The following is a 24,669-nucleotide window of genomic DNA, read 5'->3' as shown; positions in this document are numbered from 1 at the left end:
GGGGTGACAGCATCACGGAGGCGAACAGGTGGTGTCTCACTCCTGTAAAAAGACATCAAGCATATGTTTTATTACGGAAGTCAACAAGTGGTTGATTTCTGTAATAAAAATAGTATTCAGTGGTACATGGTAAGCTGTTCTAAACTGAATTGTAAAAATAATCAATTTTTGTAACAGAATTGTCAAAATCTGGAATGTTTTGTCTGAGTCAGTTGTCCTGGTCATTAATTTTCAGAGCTTCAATTCTAGATTAACTTCTATGGACCTCACTCCATATTTAGGAGGCCCCTAAGAGGGAATTGGTAAGTGCACTGGCATGCCTATCATCCTGTCAATGTTTTGATTTTCTAATTTTGTTTGTTCAAATTTGTAATTTTCATTTGACGAATAAAATATAATAAATAAATATATGGCAGCCCGAAGCCATGCCATCTTCTCTCCTCTGTCTTCTGATCAACGCTCCAGTTTCATGCATAAGATATAAGGAACTGCAATGGAGATTCAAAAAGTGATGACTTTGGAAAAGAGGCATACAAGTGTGAATTTCCTTCATCATTCAAAAGCACAACATTTCCTGATGTGGTTCCAATAACAAAAACATATTACTGTACAAGACAGGATTGTTTGTTTATCTATTCCCATCATTCCTGCATCCAAGCAGCCCAAACATCTTTTAGAGGTTCCTCACCTTAAGCCTTTCTCTTCTTCATCTTGTTGCCGAAGAGATGCTGTTGGAGGCCGTGAGTCGACACTAGGGGGGGCATTGGTGAAGACATCTCCAGCCCAGGCTAGCTTGGGATCAACAGGTGGGGTGCCACGCTCTCGAAGGATGGGAGGATGGCGTTCAAACTGCTCTGAGTTGGAGCCCCCGCTGTCTGATCGCTCACGGGGCAGAAGACCTGAGGGGAGGGAAAGGGTAGCACATGTACAAACCATATCTAACTCCCCGTGCAGTCTTCTAAACCAGCACTCACCAATCTTTCCAAGCTTTGCCAATGGGTGGTAGTGGTGGTGGTTTTACGCTAGTGGTGGGTGAACATGTGCACAAGTGGCGGACATAGGCAGCTCACCCAAATGGAGCTGCATGTGTATGCTCACCTGCTACATGCGCAAGTGGAGCTGTGCATGTGTGCCCCTTTCTGCTCCCATGGCCCCGTTCTTTATGGGCTGAGTCCCAATAGTGGTCTGAGGCCTGAGCATTGGGGAGCCCAGTTCTAAATCCATCTTCCATCGGATTCAGCTTACCTACAAATCAACACTGGTTTCAACGATACGTACCAGAGGGGTGTACACCAGGAGGATAAAAATCCATAGGGGGCCGGCCCTGCATCATGCGTGGGTCCATGTAAGGCGGGATCATCATCCAGCGAGGGTCAAAGTTTATCTGGGGCATTGGCGGAGGCCGCCCAATAGAGCCTGGGTAGATGCCTTTGGGTGGAGCCTGCTGTGCCTGAGGGGGTGCCGAGGGCTGCTGCTGTCCAGGCGGCCCCGCCTGAGCATGAACGTTGCCCGAGGGACCCAGAGGAACACCTGCTGCCTGCTGCTGGGTAGAGGAAGACAATGGAGGCTGGACCTGGCTTTGCTGCTGCTGCTGCTGTTGTTGTTGCTGCTGCTGCTGCCACTGCTGCTGCTGTTTCAGCAACTGCTCCTGGGAAGGGAATTAAGAACATCTTTCACTACACAGTAAATCCAACAACGGCTGCTAACCAGAGCCTGTCAGATCTGCCAACAGACCACTTCAGCCCAGCTTTGTTTCACTTTGATGGCAGCCTGCCATAAACTGTGGGGAGGGAGGAAATGGGAGGATGTGGGTGGGGGGGAATGACAAGAACCAGAGGTGCCAACCAGAGACAACGGCTGAGAGATCCAAGGACACCAGCCTGGGAAAGAAATGCAAATGCCCACCAAAGAGGAATGCCAAAATGTGGAAAACACCTAGTTTGGACCTTACTGGACACCACCAAGATGACCAAAAGGAGGCGGACCTGGGAGAAGGGAAAATTACTGAGTTTATGTGGGAATTCCTCAGACCTGGCTTTGCTATGCTGTAAACCACATAGCTTTTGTAATACTTTTCACTACAAATGGAGTCGAGGGTCTTTCTTTCCTAAATGCCTAAGCTGGGACAGGTCTGATACAACACCCACTTGCACAAGCGTTAGATATGTTGTTTCGGTAGCTGCGGGTACATCAGCAGGTACCAAATCCTCAATCAGACCTCGACCCAACAAGTTCTACTGGCTGTTTCTTCTCAGACATCTCATACTCTACCTGCTGTTGCCGCTGGAATCGAGGTGGCAAGGACTTCTGATATTTTGAATAGCCAATGGACTGAGCCGGAATTGGCTGGCGAGCTGGCAGAACCGTCTCTCCCTTGGGCTCCACCTTGGCAGAGACGGGAACTGCTGTAGGGACGGGTCCAGGTAAGGCTGGTTGCTCTTCCCTCACTTCTGGAACTTCCTTGGGAGGAGGAGGTGGAGGCAGAGGGGGTTCAGCTACTGTAGGGAACAAGACAGACAGGAAATGAGTGGCAGAGTTCTATGCATTGACCTATAACTGGTGATGGTGAACCTATGTTACACATCATAGGTGACACAACCTGTCATTTTTGGTGACAGGACCCAAGCCTCTGGACCCTCTGCAAGTCATGCTCTTGTGTGGCCTTTGGAGCCTCCAAAAATACTTGTGAAATGGAGTATGCTTTTGGAATTACAAGGTCACTCGAGAGCATTCTCCGTTTCCAGGCCTTGTGATGCCTTTGAGAGGCCTTCTGAAAAGTATTTATAATTGTGTAAGAATTGATTTAATAAATGTAAATAATTTAATTCTGTTATGAATTGTTTCTCCATGAGTGTGGCACACCAGCAGACTCAAGCATTTTCTGAATTTTTGACCACTGTGCTCAAAAGGTTCATCATCTTAGCCATTGTTTATCCATTACAGGATGAAGGCCTTTTCCACACATTTCCAACCAATGCCACTGATTTAGATCCTTAAAACACATCTTCCTGAACGTATTTTTTTCTCTCTACAGTTACTCTTGATATTTCAAAATTTACCAGAAAGGCTTACTTTTCTAACTTCTTTATAAATAAATAAGAATTTTTCCTGCATTGATGTTAAGACGAGTCCCTCTAATCCTGCACTGCTATTCATTTAAATCTTTCTTGATTATTATCACGAGGCTTGCAAAATGACCCTTTGATGATGTAATTTTAACTCAATACCTTGTGATGCAGGATGGTTGGCGAGATGTCCAAATTAAGTAAAATGTAATCCTGTTTCCTCAGACTGCAACTGTCCAGCGCGACCAGAAATAGGTCATAAATTGGATTTAGGAGGGGTATTTTTAAAATTTGGGGAGAATTCGTATGCAGAAAATGAGAATATCAAGAAGAAAAAAACAGACCTGTCTCCTCAAGTCAGTTATGCACCTACAATCAAAATATGAGAGACCTTTCCTATTTTTCTTCACTTCTGAGTAAACAACATAAAATATTGATAGATAATGCCTTCTGTAATGACCTTGACTAACTAGCAGCTCCAAAGCATTGCAAAAGATTCCGAGGGCCTCCTCTACAATAGTCTAACCCAGGGGTAGGCAAAGTTGGCTCTTGTATGACATGTGGACTTCAACTCCCAGAATTCCTGAGCTAGAAAGATTGGCTCAGGAATTCTGGGAGTTGAAGTCCACATGTCATACAAGAGCCAACTTTGCCTACCCCTGGTCTAACCCAAAACCTCTATGTGCATTTAAAAACCAAAAACCAACTCTATTTAAGCATTTTAAGTGTTCCTTTAAAATGTTTAACAGGATAAACAAATGAACAGTGGGAAGGGACCTTGTAGGTCAGGGGTGGGCAAAGTTGGCTCTTCTATGACATGTGGACTTCAACTCCCAGAATTAATGTGGGCCAAGCCTTGTTGAGTCCTCTTGCTTACAGAAGTTAACAGAGAATGTGCCAGACAGCTGGTTTTCCTGCGTGCATGCGCACCAGAAACCGGACAACCAGGTGGCTGGTGGGCATCTGGAAACCAGAAGATCATCGGCTCTTACAGTTTATGGCACATGCACAAGTGCACCGTTCGCCGACACTGGGCTACATCATTAAGGGAGGAGCTGCTGAGGTGGAAAGAGGAGAGAGTACAGATAACAGGCACAAGCCTTGCTCTATTTGCCCTGCCTGGATTTTACTTAATCTGAAACGTAAACCAACCCAAATATTCCAAATGTTATTTCTACTGATTCAAACCAGGACTGTTGACTAAGAACTATGTTCCCAATTTGAAAAAGAAGAGTTTTCTTTTTCAAAGAATGTTAAAATACAAATAGCCAAATATTTTAAAAGAAAAAAAAAACCCAAGAAAAAAAATGACATTAACCAAAAAAAGGAGCTTTAAAGAAGTCTGACACCTATACAGGTAACATCCTCCCTAGTTGAATGCTGATCAGTATAATAGAGCAATAAATGTTGGTTTTCCATCCCTTGCCAAACAGGTCAAAAATTTATTATTATTTATTTATTTATTATTTAGATTTGTATGCTGCCCCTCTCCGAGGACTCGGGGCGGCTCACAGCAGAGAAAACAAATCATAAATAATCCGAGCAAGTTTAAAACATTTAAGATTTAAAAGAAAACCCCATATACTAACAGACACACTCACAAAATGCTTTTAAAACCATTCAACTACCGAGTAATTACAAATTGTTAGCCTGTGGCCTGTAAACTATATTAATCACAAGTGGTGAACCAAAAATAATAATAATGATGAACATATTATGCAAAGATATAAAAGTAATCAAAATCATGGACAGTAATAAGAGAAAGACAGGGTTGAGGTGGTCTAAATTTCCCTCTGTTATCCCTTCCCCCCCTCCGCCATTCTGCACAGACGTATACAGTGGTCCCTCGATTTTCGCGGGTTCGAACTTCGCGAAATGGCTATACCACGGTTTTTCAAAAATATTAATTAAAAAATATTTTACAGTTTCTTTCCCTGTACCATGGCTTTTCACGCCTGATGACGTCATACGTCATCGCCAAACTTTCGTCCAACTTTAATAAATATATTTTTTAATAAACTTTAATAAATAAACATGGTGAATAATAATCTAAATGGTTGCTAAGGGAATGAGAAATTGCAGTTTAGGGGTTCAAAGTGTTACGGGAAGGCTTGTGATACTGTTCATAGCCAAAAATAGTGTATTTACTTCCGTATCTCTACTTTGCGGAAATTCGACTTTCGCGGGTGGTCTCGGAACGCATCCCCCGCGAAAATCGAGGGAACACTGTACAGTGTGGCTGCAGTTTCACTGACTCTTTGGCTAGCCTCTTAGATGTGCTTTTAGAAGGCTAATATAAAGAAACATTTACCAAGAGGGGCTGAGTCCAGGTTGCTCCCATTGCTGCTGCTGTTGCTGCTGACACTGCCACCACTGACGCTGGCAGCCGTGTTGTGAGGCTTGTTAGCCAAAACGAGCTCTTCTTTTTTTTCTTCTGGGGAGCCTGGGGCAGCCAATGGACTGGGAACCACTGGAGAGGGAGGTGGAGGAGGAGTAGGGGGCTCTTTGGGAGGTTCCGGCTTCAGACGCTTGTCGGGGGCGCCAAATTTCTCGTCCAGTCGCTTGAGCTTCTCAGCGCAGGCGGCTCGCCGTTCCTCTTGCATGCGCCGTTCCTCCTCCTCCCTCCGACGTCGGGCCCGCTCCACCGCAGCAGAAATCTCCGACGAGGACTGCTTTCGCCGCTGGCGCCAAGCTTCATCCTCGTCCTCAGGAGGAAGTGGCCGCAGTGAGCGGTCCTGGAAGGAAGAAAAGGGCTTGGCTCAAAGCTGCTCCCTCAATGGAATTGCATTTTGGAGGGGAAAGAAGGGATATTTCCTGATTTAAGCACCGCAGTGGGAATTCAAAGCTTGGAGATTTTCACATACAAGTCACTTAAGCCCCTCATTGTTCTATTTATGGGAAAGCAGCCCTTGCTTTGTTGCACAAAAAAAGCAGCAAAAACTACAGGTATTCCTCTGGCTGCTTAGTGACTGAAGTTTATTTATTTTATTTATTTATTTATTCATTCGATTTTTATGCCGCCCTTCTCCTTAGACTCAGGGCTGCTTACAACAAGTTACTGTACATTGCCTAAAACCTGGATTCAAATTTCTGATGGCTGTTCCCCCTCTAGTCACATGGTTGCATTTTGGGCACTCAGTAATTGGTCCACAGGTACTGCCCTTTGCAGCTTCCTGCTGTCATCAGACCGCAATTTAAGCTTTTTGCTAGGTAACTGTTGTTTTCTTCCGGTTTTCAGCCAAAAAAGAAAAAAGGTTCATTATGGACAATGGGTTCACTTTACGATTATGTTCATTTAATGACCAAGAAATCCTAAAATTGGGTGTGGTCACGTGATAACCCACTTAATACAGGCATGACTTACAACCTCAATTCTAGGCTTGGTTAAAGTTGTTAAGTCAAGGACTAGGGATAGCTTCCTTTCCTTAGCCACCTTCTTATACTTTACACCCCTTTGCTTTCATTTAAGGAGGAGCCATAATCCGGCTCTATGGTCTTAAATCCCTAGAGTGGCAAGGGCAAACCCTCCACCGACTCACCGGAAAATCATTGGGCTGCCCCCAGTTGCCCCTGTTTGGAGGGGGAGGTGGTGGAGGCGGTGGCGGACGGACAGCAGGGGAAGGTGTCGGCACCTCTTTGGCGCCCTCTGGGGGACGCGTGTTTTCAGTCCAGGCTGTTTTCACAAGAGATTGTTCCTCTTTGGGAATTCCAGCCTTCTTTATCTCGGCGCCTGAGGACTGGCTTTCAGGACCAGAAGTTTCTTCATTACTACAAAGAGATCAGAGGGAAGAATAAAAACAAGATTATGTGCCGATTATGTGCACACTGGGTCTGTCTAGCAGGTAGGGGTGAGTTGATAGCAGTCTTCCAATATGTGAGGGGCTGTCACAAAGGGGTGGGGTGGGGGCTTTCCAACCCATTCTCCAAAGCACCTGAAGGCAGGACAAGCAGCAATGGAGAGAAACTACCATATAAGACGCACCCCCTTCCTCCCTAGAAGAGGCCGAAAATTCAGGTGTCTTATATTCTGAATGTAGCTTTTTTCAAAACTCCCCCCCCCCCACAGCCTTAACTAGGTGCTAATGATCTTCCCAGCTCTTACCCTTGCAAGCTCTTTCATTGTTACTCTTTGCTAAGAATGTTTTTCAAGCCCTAACTCTTTGCAGGGTTTCTTTTTCATTGCTCTACTTGCTCTGAATGTTTCTTTCCAGCCCTAACCAGGTGCTAATGATTTTCCCAGCTCATACTGGCTTGCAAGCTCTTTTATTGTTACTCTCTCTGAATAAAGTTTTTTTTTAAAAAAAGCCCTAATCTGGGGATAAAATAATGTGCTGAAGCTGACCAGACTAAGGATGCTAGCCAGATGAATATCTGGTAAGCAGTCTTTTCCTTATTTTCCTCTCCCAAATCTAAGGTGCGTCTTATACTCCGAAAAATGCTGTAATCATGGAGAGAATAGGCGTTGATCGCTTACCTGAACGCCTCTTCTCGTGCGGTGAGCGGGTACAGCAGTCACGTGGGTTGCTCATGTCCAATCCGGTGGAATTGAGCCTTGTATTAAAAAAGCCTGCTGGATCCGCCCCTTCCCAGAATTCGCGAATCCGTAGACTTAGGCTCAGTTGTGAAAGCTCAAGTATGTTCAACTCTCGTGAAAAAGAATAAGGTTAGGTTATAGAAGATAAGAAAAGGAAAACACATAAGGGAGGGAAGTGACTGCTGTACCCGCTCACCGCACGAGAAGAGGCGTTCAGGTAAGCGATCAACGCCTATTCTCCGTGCTAAAGGAGCGGGTCCAGCAGTCACGTGGGACATACCCAATAGATAGGTCCCTAGGGAGGGTTCAAGTTGTCATTGTGAGAAATAACGGATTGGAGAACCCTTCTACCGAAGGCCGCATCTGCTGAGGCATATGTATCGATTTTATAGTGTCTGATGAAGGAATTAGGTGAGGCCCAAGTGGCTGCTTTACACACTTCTTCCAACGGGGCTTGAGTCGCCCAAGCGGCCAAAGTGGCAGCACTTCTGGTAGAGTGTGCCGTAATATTCTTTGGAATGGGGAGACAGGCTGACTCATAGGCTTTAGATATGGTTCCCCTGATCCAACGGCCTATCACTGTTGAAGACACTCTGGAGCCCATGGATCTGGGGTGATAGGCCACGAAGAGTGCTTCAGATCTCCGAATGTGGCCTGTGCGCTGGATGTAAATCTTCAGCGCTCTAGTCAAGTCCAGAGTGTGCCATCTAATAGCTAGGAGATGATCCCGTTGGGAGCAGAAGGAAGGTAAAACAATATCCTGGGATCTGTGGAACATGGAACTGACCTTGGGTAGGAAGGTGGGGTCCAAGCGTAGAACCACCTTGTCCTGATGGAACTGGCAGAGGTCCTGTCTGATTGAGAGAGCAGCCAATTCAGAAATGCGTCGGGCGGATGTAATCGCCACCAGGAATGCTACCTTGAAAGATAGGTACCTGAGAGACGCTGATTTCAGGGGTTCATATGGTGCCTGAGTAAGGGAGTGAAGAACCCGAGGCAAGTCCCAGGAAGGGTATCTGTGGACCTTAGACGGTCTGAGGTTGGCCATACCCTTGAGGAATTCTTGGATTTCCGGAAAGGAACGGAGCGGCTGTCTCCGAGGTCCTGCCAAAACCGTAGAGATGGCTGCTAAGTGCCGACGGATAGTGCTGGTGGAGAGACCTTGATGGAAACCCTTCATGAGAAAGGTAAGTATCTTGTGGATGGGAAGACACAGGGGGGATAAACCCTCCTGCGAGCACCACTGATGAAATTTTGACCAGGTACGGTCGTATATCCTATTGGTCGATCCCCTTCTGGCCTTCAGGATGATTTCCACTGTATCCGGATCGTACCCTCGCAGGTCTAAGTCTCTCCGGATAACAGCCAGGCGGTGAGGTGGAACCACTCCGGGTCTGGATGGAATGAGGCCCCCTGCCGTAACATATCCTCCAAAACGGGGAGTCGCCAAGGGTCCTGGACGGATAGTTGTTGAAGGTCTGCGAACCAGGGCCGGCGAGGCCAGTGGGGGGCGATCAAGATCACTCGAGCTCTTTCTAGGATGATTTTGTGAATCACCTCCGGTAAGATCGGAATTGGAGGAAAAGCATAAAGGAGGCCTGGAGGCCAGGGGCTCCTGAGGGCATTGGTTGCCTCCGCTCCCGGGGCTGGAAATCTGGAGATGAAGCGAGGGAGCTGGGTATTGGTTTCGGTCGCAAATAGATCCAGTACTGGAAACCCGAACCTGAGGCAAATTTGGTGGAACAGTGTCTGATGGAGGTTCCACTCTCCTGGATCTATGGTCGCTCGTGAGAGCCAGTCCGCCTGGACATTGAGGCTTCCCGAGATGTGATCGGCTAAGAGCGACTGGAGATGTTTCTCCGCCCAAAGGCCTAATTTTAGGGCCTCCCTCATGAGAGCCTTGGATCTCGTGCCTCCCTGTCTGCAAATATGGCTTTTGGTGGCTATGTTGTCGGTCAGGACCAGAACATGTTGGTTGGAGATGTGAGGATAGAATTGCTTTAATGCTAGAGAGACGGCCCTTAACTCCAGCCAGTTGATGGGCCTGGAGGCCTCCTCCAGAGACCAAGTGCCCTGGGCTATCAATCCTTGAGCATGGGCTCCCCAGCCCAGGAGACTGGCATCTGTGGTGACCACAAACTGGTCTGGGCACCTGAAGGGGGAGCCCCTGTCCATGGCTGGAGAAATCCACCATTTGAGAGATCTGCGAACTGCCGGTGGAATGGCGATACGCCGAGTCGAGTTGCTGCGTCCCGATCTCTGGAAAGGTAACAGAAGCCACTGTAGTTCCCTGGCGTGAAGGCGAGCCCAGGGAACAATCCCAATGCATGATACCATTTTCCCCAGCAAGGAAGATAGGGAAACTATGGGGACTGATTGATGGGACAACACACAGAAAATCAGGTCATCTATGCTCTGCTTCCTCTCAGGAGAGAGAAATACCTGAGATATCTCAGTATTAATAATGGATCCCAGATGCAGAATGGCAGTAGATGGTCGAAGGTGACTTTTATCGAAGTTTATGGAGAAACCATGGTTCTGTAGAACTGACATGGTGATAGAAAGATCTGCGGCCACTCCATCTCTAGAGTTCCCGTGAACTAAAATGTCATCTAAATAACATAATATGTGAATGGGCGTGGACCGGATGTGAGCCGCTAGAGCTCCCAAAAGCTTGGTAAAGACTCTTGGGGCTGAGGAGAGCCCAAAGGGCATAGCTCTATATTGAAAGTGTCTGCCCTGGAAGGCAATACGTAAATATTTCCTGTGGTGTTTGGCAATGGGAATATGGAGGTACGCCTCTGTGAGGTCCAGCGAGACCATGAAATCCCCCGGATGAATGGAAGCTAAAATGGATGCCAAGGAGTGCATCTTGAATTTTCTATACTTGATGAATAGATTCAACTTTTTGAGATCTAGAATGGCTCTCCAGCCTCCAGACGTCTTAGGGACCATAAAGAGGATGGAATAAAAACCCCGGCCCCTTTGGTCGGGGGGGACTGGTTGAATGGCTTTAATAGATAGTAAATGAGAAATAGCTTCCTCCATTCGGGAACTGGATGAGGAGGATCTAGGGGAGGGACATGAAATGTAACGTTTAGGGGGCAAGGAAATAAACTCTAAACAGAGACCCCTTTCTACAGTGTCAATGACCCAGGGGTCCTTGGAGGAGCGGCGCCAAGCGGAGGAGAAATTGGCCAGGCGGCCACCTATCGGATGTGAGGGGAGATTACCATCTGGGTTTCTTTGAAGCCCTATTGGAAGAGGCTCCTCTTTGGAACCGGAAGCCTCTGCCCCTGGCGCCTCTAGCTTGGGAACGAAAGCGAGGGGAATACTGACCTGGCTGTCTTTGAAAGGTAGACCCCTGCTCCTGTTGGCGCCCTGGGCGACGAAAAGGCTGTGTTTTGGACGCCTTCTTGATGGTGGGGCCCAAAATCTTCTTCTTGTCTGTGGTCTCCGTGAGCAGGGGGTCCAGGAGATCTCCGAAGAGGAGGTCACGTTTCAATGGCCCCATGGAAAGTTGCCACTTTTGGCGTACTCCTGCCTGCCAAGGACGGAGCCATAGGAGTCTTCTGGCCGTTGTGGAGGCCGCTATAGATCTGGCTGCAAATCTGGAGGATTGAAGAGTGGCATCCGCCACGTACTGGGCAGCAGCAAAAACCTTGTTGAAGTCCTGTTGACCCCTCAGATCATCGGGAGGAATATGCTGTTGAAGTTGACGAAGCCAAAGAAGCATAGCCCTGGAGAAGAAGGATGCAGCTGCAGCACTCTTAATTGCCCAGGAGTCAGCGGTGAATCCCCTCTTGAGCATTTGCTCAAGTCGCTTATCTTCTGGGCGAAGCACCTCCTCTGCCTCACCAGGCATGGCTGCAGCAGAATGGAGAGTTTTGACAGGTTCATCAGGTTTAGGGCATGATAGAAGCTCTTCGTATGAAGGAGAGAGCTTGTACAATTTCTTGTCTTTGGTAGTGGGGTTGAGGCCAGAGGCTGGATGATCCCACTGTTTGAGTAAGGCATCCTTAAATAATTTTGGCATAGGAATTGCCTCATTATCTTCCTGCTCTTCTGAGAAGTATGGCAAATTTTCCTCTGGGGGGTCAGTGGAGGAAGCAGTCTGCTTCTCCTGTCCAGCTAAACCTGTGGATACTCTTGCCTTGAGAAGGAGAGATTTGAAAAGTTGAGAAGGAAAAATAGTAGCTGGAGTAGGTGTTTTGACTTGAGATTCTTCGTCCTCTGAGAGACCCTGAAAAGGGTCCTCCTCCTCTGCCGGGTATTCATCCTCATCTTCGTCCTGGGAGGAGTCTGAGACCTCCTCCATTGGAGCCCTAAAGGTTGAGGGAGAACCATGGGGGCGGGAAGGACGCACAGGTGGGTGTGACACAGATGGCACATTGATGGCTGAGAGCTTAGCATCAATGGCCTTGGATAAGACAGAGAAAATAGATCGAAATTCTGGTGGTAGAGAAGAAATATCAGCAGGGATGTTAGAAGAGTCCTTGGGAGCCTGAGAAGTTTCTGGCTGGGAGGAGTCTTCCACTAAATCTGGTTCCTCTGGCCCTAGACCCCACAGGTTAGGTTGGGGTAAGTTTAGGTTTGGCTCATCCAGAGATAAAAAAGATGACCCAGGGGGAGGCAGGATAGATGCTTCTGAGGGGTCAGGATTAGGGTGCACTTGGGCCTGCACCTTTAAGCGTTTAGCTGATTTGTCATGAATTTTTTGGAGGGCTAGGTCCCTTCTCTTTTCAGCTCTGGTGGATTTAGCCACATGGTGAGCTCCAGCAGGAGAGGAAACAGAGGCCTGGGGTAAAATAGTAATCTCATCACCTGTAGGCCTGGCCTCTCTGGGACCTTTAGCTGTGCCTCTCTTGGGAAAAGAAGCCATAGTCTGAAATTAGCAGAAACCAGGCTTGAGCCAAAGAACCTAGGAGGGAGAAGCACTTTAAAAGGGTTTATTCCCAAGAGGAATGGGATCCTGCTCCTAGGCCTAGGAGCTGCTGCGACTTGAGAGCAATCTGGGCGAGACCAGAGTTCGTGTCCTCAAATGCAGCACGGCTAGCCTCCCTAAAAATAATTAATTAACCAAGGCACACTGGTTAAAGGCTTAGCCGGTGGAGAATTTAGCCTCAGAGACTGAAAGCCCACTCAAGGAACCCAGCGGTGGACTGTAAGCACTAAACGGATGGCAGAAAGCCAAAAACGAAAGTGCGCAATTAAGGGGACACGAAGGCCTTCGCGCCAAAAAAAATAAAATAAAATAACGCTCCGAAGTTTAAAGAAGCGATGACTAAGTCCAGGAGACTGACAAGAGAAACTTGATAACGTCTCACACCGCAGGAGGTAAAGCCCTCTAAGTAAAAGCCTCTTGTTTATAAAGAAAAATAAAACCTCCAGGCCGAAAGGATTGAGGGGAAACAATGCAAGCCGGCAGCAGCAGCCGGCTAGCGGCGAAGGGAAAGCCGCGGGGGGCCGGGCTGCAGGCTTCTCTCTTAAAGGAGCCAAGCCGGTTACGGCTGGCTATATACTAAGTAAAAAATAGAGAAATATGCTTACTGTTCTAAGCAGAAAGAGTCAAGGGAAGGTGTTATGTTGAACGAGCGTTTCACTGTACCGTGGATAAGAGAACTGAGCGAATTCTGGGAAGGGGCGGATCCAGCAGGCTTTTTTAATACAAGGCTCAGTTCCACCGGATTGGACATGAGCAACCCACGTGACTGCTGGACCTGCTCCTTTAGCACGGAGAAGCAATCTAGAGGGAGTCCTCACTTAAGGTACTGTTCGAAGGTACAACGGCACTGGAAAAAGTGACAGATGACCTTTGTAGTATCCTTAGGGTCACATGATTGATATTTGGATGCTTGGTAACTGACTCAATATTTATGATGGTTGCAGTGCCCTGGGGTCATGTGATTACTTGTTGTGACCTTCTGACAAGCAAAGACAATGGGGTAGCCAGATTCACATAACACCCGTGTCACTAATTTAGCAACTGCAGCGACTTACTTCTTGCGATTTACGTGGCAAGAAAAGACAAACTCAAGGCAAATTTGTCACATAACATCAACTTTGGGCTTTTTGTGTTTGTAAGCTGAGGACTATCGGTATAGGGAGAAATTTTCAGAGAGTAAGGACAATTAATCAGTGGAACAGCTTGGCTTCAGAAGTTGTGAGTGCTCCTTCACTGGAGGGTTTTAAGAAGAGACTGGACAACCACGTGTCTGAAATTGTATAGGGTCTCTCCTGCTTGAGGTTCCTTCCCATTCTTGTTATTCTGCTATTCTGTTTGCAGTTAGGATAACCAGCAATAAGATGATCTTTGACCCATGTACTCTGGAAATGCAGCCACCTGGAAATGATTTTCCTTAGATCTCACACGGCTGAGGGGCTACATCTCCAGAGAGTCATATATGAGCAAAGGTACTTTTAAAAAAAAAACCTCTTCTTTCTTACAGAACTGATAGTCCAGAAGCCGAGTTCATGGGAAAACCCATGCAATCCATTACTGAACTGCCCAATTCTTACCGGTTTTCGGTAATATCTTCATCGGACTCTTTCCCGTCTTCTTCATCACTGAATTTTAATTTCTCAGTGTAGTCCACTTCTTCGTGGGCTCCTAGTGAGAGAGGAAGGGAGAGATAAGGGGACTGAAATACCAGGACCCCACCCTCCACCCGAGGGCTGGCAAGAAATGGTTGCATAATCCAGCAACCATTATGTGGTCCTTGACATCAGTTTACCTGCCCAGCCCTCATCGTTTTCCTGGTCCAACTCATCAAATTCTTTTAGGTCATCCTGCTTGAGGACGGGAGGACGGCTTACAGGTTCCGAAGTGCGCAACTGAGGTTGTGCGGGGCGAGGCCCTGGGAGCCGCTGGAACCTGAGAAGGAAAGAAACAGCAAGAGAGCTTATGCACCACTTTGCTTTCTCTTACTGGCTAACCAAGAACCCTCTTAAACCCAGAGCAAATACAGTAATATCAAAGTTTCAAAGAATATCAAAAAGTCCACATAGTGGAGAGACAACCAATATTCATTTCTAGTGCAGGAGCAACTAGACCATATTTTATCTCACGCAGTAACATTTGCAGCCAAACTGTGAATAGAACTGTAATTTCTATCAAGTTAGAATTACCTGCGATACCCATTTAAGAGCTGGTTAATCAGCTGTGTGATTCTTTTATCTGAATGTGAAAAACTAAGTAAACTAAGAAATTAGAGAATCCTGTTTCCTTAACTCAATCGTGTATTTTCCTAGGACTATGTGGTTGCCATATGAGCCCGCAAAAGGGGCAACTCATTTAACCAAGTGCCCACAGATGGAACAAGTGGCCCTGGACCCCTTTCACCCTCTTCATTGTGGATCTCAATAGCCGCGCATCCCTTTCACTTCTTTATGAGCAACCAGATCTAGCTTTCTTCTGTTTAAAAGGCACAAGCTCTATTATAATAATATTATGTTCATGTGTCTTAACTACAGGTATTCCAGTATTTTAAAATAAGTACTTCATTCCAATGGTCTAAACAGTTGAGGGTCCCTTTATTTGACCAATTATACCACAAATATTTCAAGCATTTCATTTTCGCTAGAGGGCAGATGTTCTTCCTCAAGCCACATTCGTTGGCCACTAATTCAATCCTCTTTACACATAACCCTACCCAAATCTCTTGATTTACCTCTGTGCCTCTGCTGTGGGGTAGCGGTAAGGTCCCTGTGGCCCATATGGAGGTGGGAACGGGAGATATGGGGGATACATCTACAATTGGGTAGAGAAGAAATTCATTACTGTAAAATTCCACCATCTCTCAAGCTTTCTAACGAAGCACAAAAGGCTCATCTTCTTCCACAATATACTTACAAATGGCGGCATCATCCCCCGATAGGGAGGGAATTGAGGCGGGATATTGGGCTGCATGCTGACACCAGCCCGTCCATCCTCAGGCACCAGCTCCCCGTCGGTGCCCCGCCCACCTCCATCCCGCCAGCTGGTTGCGTCTGCAAGAGATTGATCGGAGGAAGCAAATAAGTGCTGGAGAATGGGGAACAGAGCCCCTTGAACAGTTGACCAAGAGGTAGATGCCTCAGAAGCCACTGTCACTTACTTTGGGGGCGGAGGTTTGGTCCGGGCCCATACGACGCATCGGTAGTGTCCTTTTCTTTGCCAGCTTTGTCCTGGTCGCCAGCCGCCTGCAGGGTCGGAAATTCCTCGCGAGAGAATCGCGACAGTAGGCTTGATCCCTTTCCACCTTGACATCAGAGAAAGATGGTGAAAACCCTCTTGGCAAGATTGCTCCATCTTGCAGGAAAAAATGAGGGTGCTTTAACTTGCATGAGTTGGAGGGGCAAAACTTACCATCTCCTTGTGCTCCATGGGTAACGCTGGCCTGTGCCCAGGACTTTACCCCGCTTGCTACCGTAGGGGGATTCTGAAAGAAGGGGACAAGAAGAGAAATACTAACTAAAATAATAAATAAATAAATAAATAATAATAATAATAATTCTGAGGACTTCCAATTAATTATCCAGGGGTCTCAACAGCGCAAGTAACCAGAGAAACTTACAGGCATGAATGTTATTTAGTCACAACATTTGAACTATGTTAGCCTTAACAAAAGATTTAAGTTCAAGAGCAATTTTTCATTCTTTGGGGCCCACACAGCAGCTTTTGTCTGGCAAATAATACGCAAACATTTACATATAATTAGGCATTAAAGGGTGGAATGTGGTGGCTCAGTGAATAAGATGCTGAGCTTGTTGATCAAAAGGTCGGCAGTTCAGTGGCTCAAATCCCAATGCTGCGTAACGGAGTGAGCTCCCATTACTTGTCCCAGCTCCAGCCAAACTAGCAGTTCAAAAGCATGTAAAAATGCAAGTAGAAAAATAGGGACCACTTTCAGTGGGAAGGTAACAGCGTTCCATGTGCCTTCGGCATTTAGTCATACTGGCCACATGATCAGAATTGCCAGACAGCGCTGGCTCTTTGGCTTAGAAAATGGAGATGAGTACCGCCCCCTAGAGTCGGGAACGACTAGCATGTATGTGTGAGGGAAACCTTTACCTTTAGGTGCTAAAATGTTTTAGATGGCATGAGGATGCAAAACGGGGTCATTATTGCTCAACACTATACATGAATCAGGGTGCTATAATTTGTCTTTTTTTAAAAAATATATTTTTATTGATTTTATAAAAGTGGTTACATGAAAACAAACATAAAACAGTGCACAGTGCATGTGCCCATCACCTGACCGACAGAGAAACCCCCATCACCACCACCACCCATTACAAGGGGTTCAAAATTTACTAGTTTATATATATATATATTTCCTTAGCTCTACTTTGCATTTGTTATTACTAAAAGAGTGATTGCAGTTTATTTTTCATTTACATCACAGATCCTACTCAACATATAACCTTTCACCTTATTCCATCGTACCATCAGCTTCTCCAATTTATTTTCATCAAAGTTGTTTAATCTTATTTCCATGATTTCAAAATGTATGTGATCCACCATGTACCAGTACCAATTAATTACTGTGTCATGTTCTATGTGGGTCTGCCTTTGAATCACACTCAGCAGATGGACTTGGGACTAAATAGTGCAGCTCATCTTTTGGCAGGTAACGATTGCGACATGCACACCAAGGGCAAGTACAGTTCTCTGCACTGATTGCCAACAGGCTTCAGGCCCAAGACAAAGTATTGATTTTGAGTATATGAGGCTTATATACATGCTCTGTGGATGATTCAGGGATCAGAGAGAGTGAGAGGCTACAGAAAATACCTTCCCTCAGATGGATGCCTTTTGCTTCTGATCTTTGGGGCAGCTGCTATAATGCAGCTTGACCGGATGGCTTTGAGGGGTTAACATAGAAACATAGAAGACTGACGGCAGAAGAAGACCTCATGGTCCATCTAGTCTGCCCTTATACTATTTTCTGTATTTTATCTTGGGATGGATATATGTTTATCCCAGGCATGTTTAAATTCAGTTACTGTGGATTTACCAACCATGTCTGCTGGAAGTTTGTTCCAAGGATCTACTACTCTTTCAGTAAAATATTTTCTCATGTTGCTTTTGATCTTCCCCCCAACTAACTTCAGACTGTGTCCCCTTGTTCTTGTGTTCACTTTCCTATTAAAAACACTTCCCTCCTGGACCTTATTTAACCCTTTAACATATTTAAATGTTTAAAGGGTTAAATAAGGTCCAGGAGGGAAGTTAACTTTGTTTATTGTGTGCATAACCACAACGATAATGTTTGGGTTATGAATTTAGTGCTAATCTATGAACTGATGACCTCCATAACAGAAAACAGTATGGGCCATTTGCTGTGTGTTATCTTTGCATATTTGAAATGTGTGCTCCATTTCAAAGCAAAAACATTGTTTTTAAACATCTCTCTTCGTAGAGATGTCCATCTTCCCCAAAAAGACATCTACAAATTGGTGATAAGCATTTTGCTTACTGCAGGTAATCCTGGATTTACAACCACAATGGACCCCAACATTTCTGTTGCTAAGCGAGACATTTATTAAGTGAATTTTGCCCCATTTTACCATTTTTCTTGCGTCAGTTAAGTGAATCGCTACAGTGGCTTAGTTATTATATAATTTGGTTGTTAAATAAATCTGATTTCCCAGTTGAATTTGCTTCTCAGAAAGTGGCCAAAGGGGATCACATGACCCCTGGATATGGCAACCATCATAAATATGAACTAGCTGCCAAGCATCTTGAATTTTGCTCACATGACCACATGGGTGTTGGAAAAGTTGGAATTGTGTAAAATGGTCATGTCACTTTTTTTCAGCATCACTGTAAAGAGTCACTAAGTGGATTGTTATTAAGTTGAGGACTATTTGTACTGGCCAGCAATTACATGGTCTCGTTCATATAGTCACCAGAAACCAGGGTTAATTGAAAGAATCCAGCTTTGCCTGTTCTGAGACCCCTCCCCCCACCACACATAGAACTACCCCTTAACATTGTTCTGGATTGATTAAAATCCACTTTTCTGAAATTCAGTATGCAGTTTGGAATACAGTGGTACCTCTGCCTAAGAACGCCTCTACTTAAGAACTTTTCTAGATAAGAACCGGGTGTTCAAGATTTTTTGTCTCTTCTTAAGAACCATTTTCTACTTAAGAACCCGAGCCTGGAAAAATTTCCCAGCGGCACGAAGACCTGGTCAGTTTCCTGCCATTCCCCCTTTAATCCTGGCCATCTCGGGCTTTTCTGAGCTGCCAGAGGAGCTTTTCAATGGAGCTTAGGGAGGCTTTGGCAGTCCAGAGCGAACAAAGCATTTTCCTTTCTCTGGGTGCTTGGAGAAAGAATAAACTTCTAATACAGTGATCCCTCGAGTTTCGCGATCTCGATCTTCGCGAAACGCTATATCGCGATTTTTAAAAAAATATTAATTTAAAAAAACCACCACTTCCGCATTTGGCTTCAGGAGTCAGCTGGGAAGCGGCGCGGCTGTTTTAAAAGGTCGCAGCCGGCCTGGGGGGCTTCCCAGCACCCCCCCGAACCCGGGTTGGGGGTTAGGGGGGGTGCTGGGAGGCCCCCCAGGCCGGCTGCGACCTTTTAAAACAGCCGCGCCGCTTCCCAGCTGAGTCCTGAAGCCAAATGCGGAAGTTCGCCTTTGGCGTTTGGCTTCAGGACTCAGCTGGGAAGCGTCGCGGCTGTTTTAAAGGGTTGCAGCCGGCCTGGGGGGCTTCCCAGCACCCCCCCGAACCCCCAACCTGGGTCTTCCCGGCCGCCCACGCAAAGGGGAAACCCCGGCTCCTCGCTGATGCCCGCCGCTCGCCCGCCCGCCAGCAAGAGGGGGAAGACCCAGGGAAGGTTCCTTCGGCCGCCCAGCAGCTGATCTGCTCGGTAGCGCAGCAGCAGCGAGGAGCCGAATCGGGGTTTCCCCTTTGCGTGGGCGGCGGGGAACGCAAACTCCACTATCTACGCATGCGCGGCCATAGAAAAAAAAGGGCGCGCATACGCAGATGGTATTTTTACTTCTGCAACCCTACATCGCGAAAAATCGATTATCGCGAGGGGTCTTGGAACGGAACCCTCGCGATAATAGAGGGATCACTGTACTGCCCAGAGAAAGGAAAACGCTCCCTTCGCTCTGGGGCTGCCCAGGGCGAAGGGAGCATTTTCCTTTCTCTGGGCACTTGGAGAGGGAATAAACCACTTCGCTGTGGTGACTCCCTCACGCTGCCTCCCATACACCCAGCGCAGGTTTGCCTCCTGGAACGTCTGGGCGCAGAAAGGCAAATGGGGGCTTTTCGCCCTGGCTGGATCAACTCGGCTTCAGCCAAACCGAGGAGTCACCATAGTGAAGGAAAGGCACCAGCAACAAAGCGAGTGAGCAAGAGGAGAGGGGAGCCCTTCAGAATGGGAAGGGAGAGGAAGCAGGCAGTAGCAGCTGCCACCTTTTGGTCAAAGGAGCAGGAGGTTCCCCCCTCTCGCCCACCTGGGTTTCTCTCTGGCGCAGTGTATGGGAGGCAGCCTCATGCCAGGTGTATGGGAGGCGCATGCTTCTCCTCAATGCCTAAGTGTCCCTCTTTCTTTTTTTAAGCCTTAAAGTTTTGGATTTTTTAAAATTCCCCTCACCTCACCTTCTTCTTTCAGCAGCGACTGTCCTTCTCCTCTTCTTCCTCCTTCTCCTCCCACCCAAATTACGAGCTTTTATTTCTTTCCTATTGGGTTTGCACACATTATTTGCTTTTACATTGATTCCTATGGGAAAAATTGCTTCTGCTTACAAACTTTTCTACTTAAGAACCTGGACACGGAACAAATTAAGTTCTTAAGTAGAGGTACCACTGCACTTTAAGTTTTAGTTTCCAGTTAAAGAGACAGGACAGTCTCTTGCCACATACCTCCCAGAGACCAATTAGAGCAGTGTTGGCCTCCTCCAGGTCCCGTCAACTAAGCAATGCAATGTTGCCCCCTGGCTCTATGGAATCAAACACCCCCCCCCCCCTTGATGTTCATACTGCTCACACCCTGCTGGCTTTTCAAAAGGCCATGAAGACCTGGCTATGTCAGCAGGCCTAGGCCCTGAATCAACAACTAGCTTGGCCACCTGTATGAATGGTATATATGCATGCTGTTGAGTCATTCTATTATGGGTTTTTATTGGGTTTTAGAGCTTAGATTGTATTTTTTGATTTCTTTTTATTGTTCTTGTACTTTATATTGTTGTAAGCCGCCCTGAGTTCTTCAGGATTGGTCGGCATAGAAGTCAAATAAAATAAATAAATAAAAACAAGAACTTCAGCACTTCCCTCTGCTGGTTGCTCTTTCCATGTTGCTCTTTTTGAAACAGAGCTAAATCATTATTTTCAAAATACTAACAGAAGTTGATATAGTAGTGTGACTTATGAACTAAGCCATCAGCCATATATTGCAATTCACAATGTGTGTGTTGGTAAACATGCTATGCTATACGTATAGCCACCCTAAGATAAAATACAGGAAATTGTATAAGGGCAGACTAGATGGACCATGAGGACATTTTCTGTCAATCTTCTGTTTCTATGCCATGCCAAGCCATTTAATGTTATCCTCATTGGGATGAATATGGTTCGAAAATTAGATAGTTCAAACTGGTACCATCGTAGTTTCCACCAGCCTGTCATTTAGTTGGATCAACATCTGCTTCCGGTTTATTTCCAGAAATTGCCCCGCCTCCCCAATGGGAATTGCATAATTTGGAGCTGATAAAATAAATCATAGAGTGGGAATAAATATTGGAGAAATCTTGTCCGCCAGATCAAGTTCCTTAACTGCTCAATTTGGTACATTCCTTGCATTACATTATCTTTTCAGTCAGTTATAGCAGAGCTAGCTTTCTTATACAAAAAAGACCTATCCCCTATAGGCCCCGAAGGTTGGCTGAGAGTTGAAGCTCAAGACAGAGATGGTGTAAAATTATCACCTAAGGTGGAACGTAATCCCTGTTAACAGGAGATGTTCCTGAGGATTGGAGAATGCACAGTGTTGTGCCTATCCACAAGAAGAGCAGTAGAGAAGAAGCTGGTAACTACAGGCCAGTTAGCTTGACATCAGTTGTAGTTAAAATGATGGAGTCTCTACTCAAAAAGAGGATAAATCAGCAGCTAAAAAACAATAACTTATTGGACCCAAATCAGCATGGCTTTACTGAAGGCAAATCAAGTCAGACTAATCTCATTGAATTCTTTGACTATGTCACAAAGGTGTTGGATGAAGGTGGTGCCGTGGATATTGCCTATCTGGACTTCAGTAAAGCCTTTGATACGGTTCCACATAAAGAGCTGATAGATAAATTAGTGAAGATTGGACTTAATCCCTGGATAGTTCAATGGATTTGCAGCTGGCTGAAGCGTAGACATCAGAGAGTTATTGTTAATGGCGAGTATTCTGAGCAGAGTCAGGTTACAAGCGGTGTGCCACAAGGGTCTGTTCTGGGTCCTATTCTTTTTAATATGTTTGTGAGTGACATAGGGGAAGGTTTGGTAGGGAAGGTTTGCCTATTTGCTGATGACTCTAAAGTGTGCAATAGGGTTGATATTCCTGGAGGCGTCTGTAATATGGTAAATGATTTAGCTTTACTAGATAAATGGTCAAAGCAATGGAAACTGCAGTTTAATGTTTCCAAATGTACAAAAATGCACTTGGGGAAAAGGAATCCTCAATCTGAGTATTGTATTGGCAGTTCTGTGTTAGCAAAAACTTCAGAAGAGAAGGATTTAGGGGTAGCAATTTCTGACAGTCTCAAAATGGGTGAGCAGTGTGGTTGGGTAGGATGCTTGGCTGCATAGCTAGAGGTATAACAAGCAGGAAGAGGGAGATTGTGATCCCGCTATATAGAGCGCTGGTGAGACCACATTTGGAATACTGAGTTCAGTTCTGGAGACCTCACCTACAAAAAGATATTGACAAAATTGAACGGCTCCAAAGACGGGCTACAAGAACGGTGGAAGAATCTGTATAGTCTGGAGGACAGAAGGAAAAGGGGGGACATGGTCGAAACATTTAAATATGTTAAAGGGTTAAATAAGATTCATGAAGGAAGTGTTTTTAATAGGAAAGTGAACACAAGAACAAGGGGACACAGTCTGAAGTTAGTTGGGGGAAAGATCAGAAGCAACTTGAGAAAATATTATTTTACTGAAAGAGTAGTAGATCCTTGGAACAAACTTCCAGCAGACGTGGTTGGTAAATCCACAGTAACTGAATTTAAACATGCCTGGGATAAACATATATCCATCCTAAGATTAAATACAGGAAATATTATAAGGACAGACTAGATGGACCATGAGATCTTTTTTTGCCATCAATCTTCTATGTTTCTATGTAGCTGTTCATATCTGCCAAAACTTACATTCAGTCTTTAGGGAGGCAGAAGTTGCAGGAACTGCTGTCAATCCAATCCTGGCCCAAATCTTTTTTTTCTCCCCATGGCATAACTGCTTCAGTACAGAGTCCATACCAAGAGTGGTGAGGACAGCTGAGATAATTATAGGAAGCTCTCTTCCCATTATTTAGAATACTGCTTATAAGTGCTATGTGCTTAGAGCTCAAAGCATTGTTAGAGATCCCACACACCCACTTTATGGTCTATTTCTGTTGCTCCCCTCTGGGAAGAAGTTTCCAAGTATTTCCAGCAGGACTACCAGACTCTGTAACAGCTTTATTCCCTATGCCATCCATCTGGCAAACTCGCAATATTCATTTTTCTCACCATGTATACATCTGAACTAGACTATGTTCTCTGTGTCACACATGTGGAAACCCACATGTATGACACAGAGAACATAGTCCAGTTTGGATGTATAAATGTGCCATGCATAATTAATTTACTTATTTATTTTGTCATGGTTATATAGTGTACAATTGGAGGTAATGATCCTGCAACAAAATTTCATTTTTAATGCATGCTGATGAGAGTACATTGAAAGTGACAATAAAGCTATTTTAAGTCTTCCCAGGGAAGAGTAGTTGCATGATGGATCAGTGAATGATAAAAAGAGGGGCAACTGATATACAGTATATCAAAGATGGATAAGAGTGAGGAATAATTAGTAAGGCAGAACAGGTTAGAGCTAGAAATGCCAGATTATTATTTTTTTGGCGAGATGTAGGTTACAAATAGGTAAGATACAACTGTCAAGAAAAGAGAGGGGGGGGGGGGGAGAGAGAGAGAGAGATTCTGGCTGAGTGCTTCCAGCCTCCCATTCTTGGCCCAAATTTACCTCGGGGACTGTTGGGGGTCGTTTCGGTTGGTTTGAGGCAGACGTCTGTGTAGCCGGCGGTGACTGCGATTCCGGCGGCTGAGCTGTCGAGGCATCGGTACTACAGGCAATAATAATAAGAAAAAGGCCCAGGAATTTTTTTAAAAAAAGTTAAAACATAGTAAGCTTTCAAATGAGCACAGATGACCCAATGGCTTCGCGTCTTGCCCTACCTACCTCTTTGGGTCTGGCTGTTCCTGCTTGCTTGCCCATCCTGTCCCGTCTTTCGGCACTAGCGAGACGTTGGGGTCATTGCCTTTGTTCTCTGCTTTTAAGCTTGGCAGATTTGCAGGGGGTGGCATGCGTCGGGCAATGGCAACCTTACCGAGACTCTGCAAGCCATGGCGGGGGGTTACTGCAGGAAAGAGGATTCCAAAGGTTAAATGCCGCCCCGAGACATCTTTGAGCAACTGACTATCCCGATTCACACCAATTGTCAACCGGACTTTTTGTCAAATCCCTGGTTAACCCGTTACGATAAGGGACAGCTGCTCAGGGCGCTGCGAGTACCATCAGAGCATCAGATGAAAAGCACGTTCATCATGGCAGCTGCCTGAAGAACCGGGCTGGGAAGAATCAAGCCTGATACACACTTGGCCGTTTTTACCTGTGGGTTTCTGGATCTCTAAGGACTTGCCCTTGTACGTATCAAACAGGTTGAGCGACGAATACTTTTTTCCATCCTTCCCCTTTGCTGTTTGCCCCAAACGATCTGACATTGCGCTGTAAGGTCATTGAGTACGATGGTTCCTCCTGGCTCCCCGCGAAACGTGCCTATGTTGGACCAGGAAGGAGGAGACT

At 45.9% G+C, this 24,669-nt stretch overlaps 1 protein-coding gene across 1 annotated transcript; it reads right to left on the bottom strand.

Moving 5' to 3' along the window:
• Positions 1-2: 2 nt before the first annotated feature.
• PRRC2A (proline rich coiled-coil 2A) lies at positions 3-24,669 on the bottom strand (the record flags this gene model as incomplete). The annotated part of the gene is made up of 15 exons (XM_070736633.1): positions 24,476-24,669; positions 24,046-24,223; positions 23,830-23,929; positions 15,947-16,019; positions 15,696-15,839; positions 15,452-15,588; positions 15,270-15,349; positions 14,334-14,473; positions 14,119-14,209; positions 6,605-6,833; positions 5,377-5,800; positions 2,272-2,498; positions 1,279-1,648; positions 689-899; positions 3-42 (listed from the first exon to the last, which is right to left on the bottom strand). Coding segments are annotated over exons 1-15 (2,556 nt in total), but the record flags the coding sequence as incomplete, so codon positions are not given.

The sequence above is a fragment of the Erythrolamprus reginae genome, chromosome 2 (assembly GCF_031021105.1).
Source record: "Erythrolamprus reginae isolate rEryReg1 chromosome 2, rEryReg1.hap1, whole genome shotgun sequence".
Classification (NCBI taxonomy): domain Eukaryota; kingdom Metazoa; phylum Chordata; class Lepidosauria; order Squamata; family Dipsadidae; genus Erythrolamprus; species Erythrolamprus reginae.
Note: the sequence above shows the minus strand (reverse complement) of the source record. Positions and strands in the feature narration are given on the sequence as shown.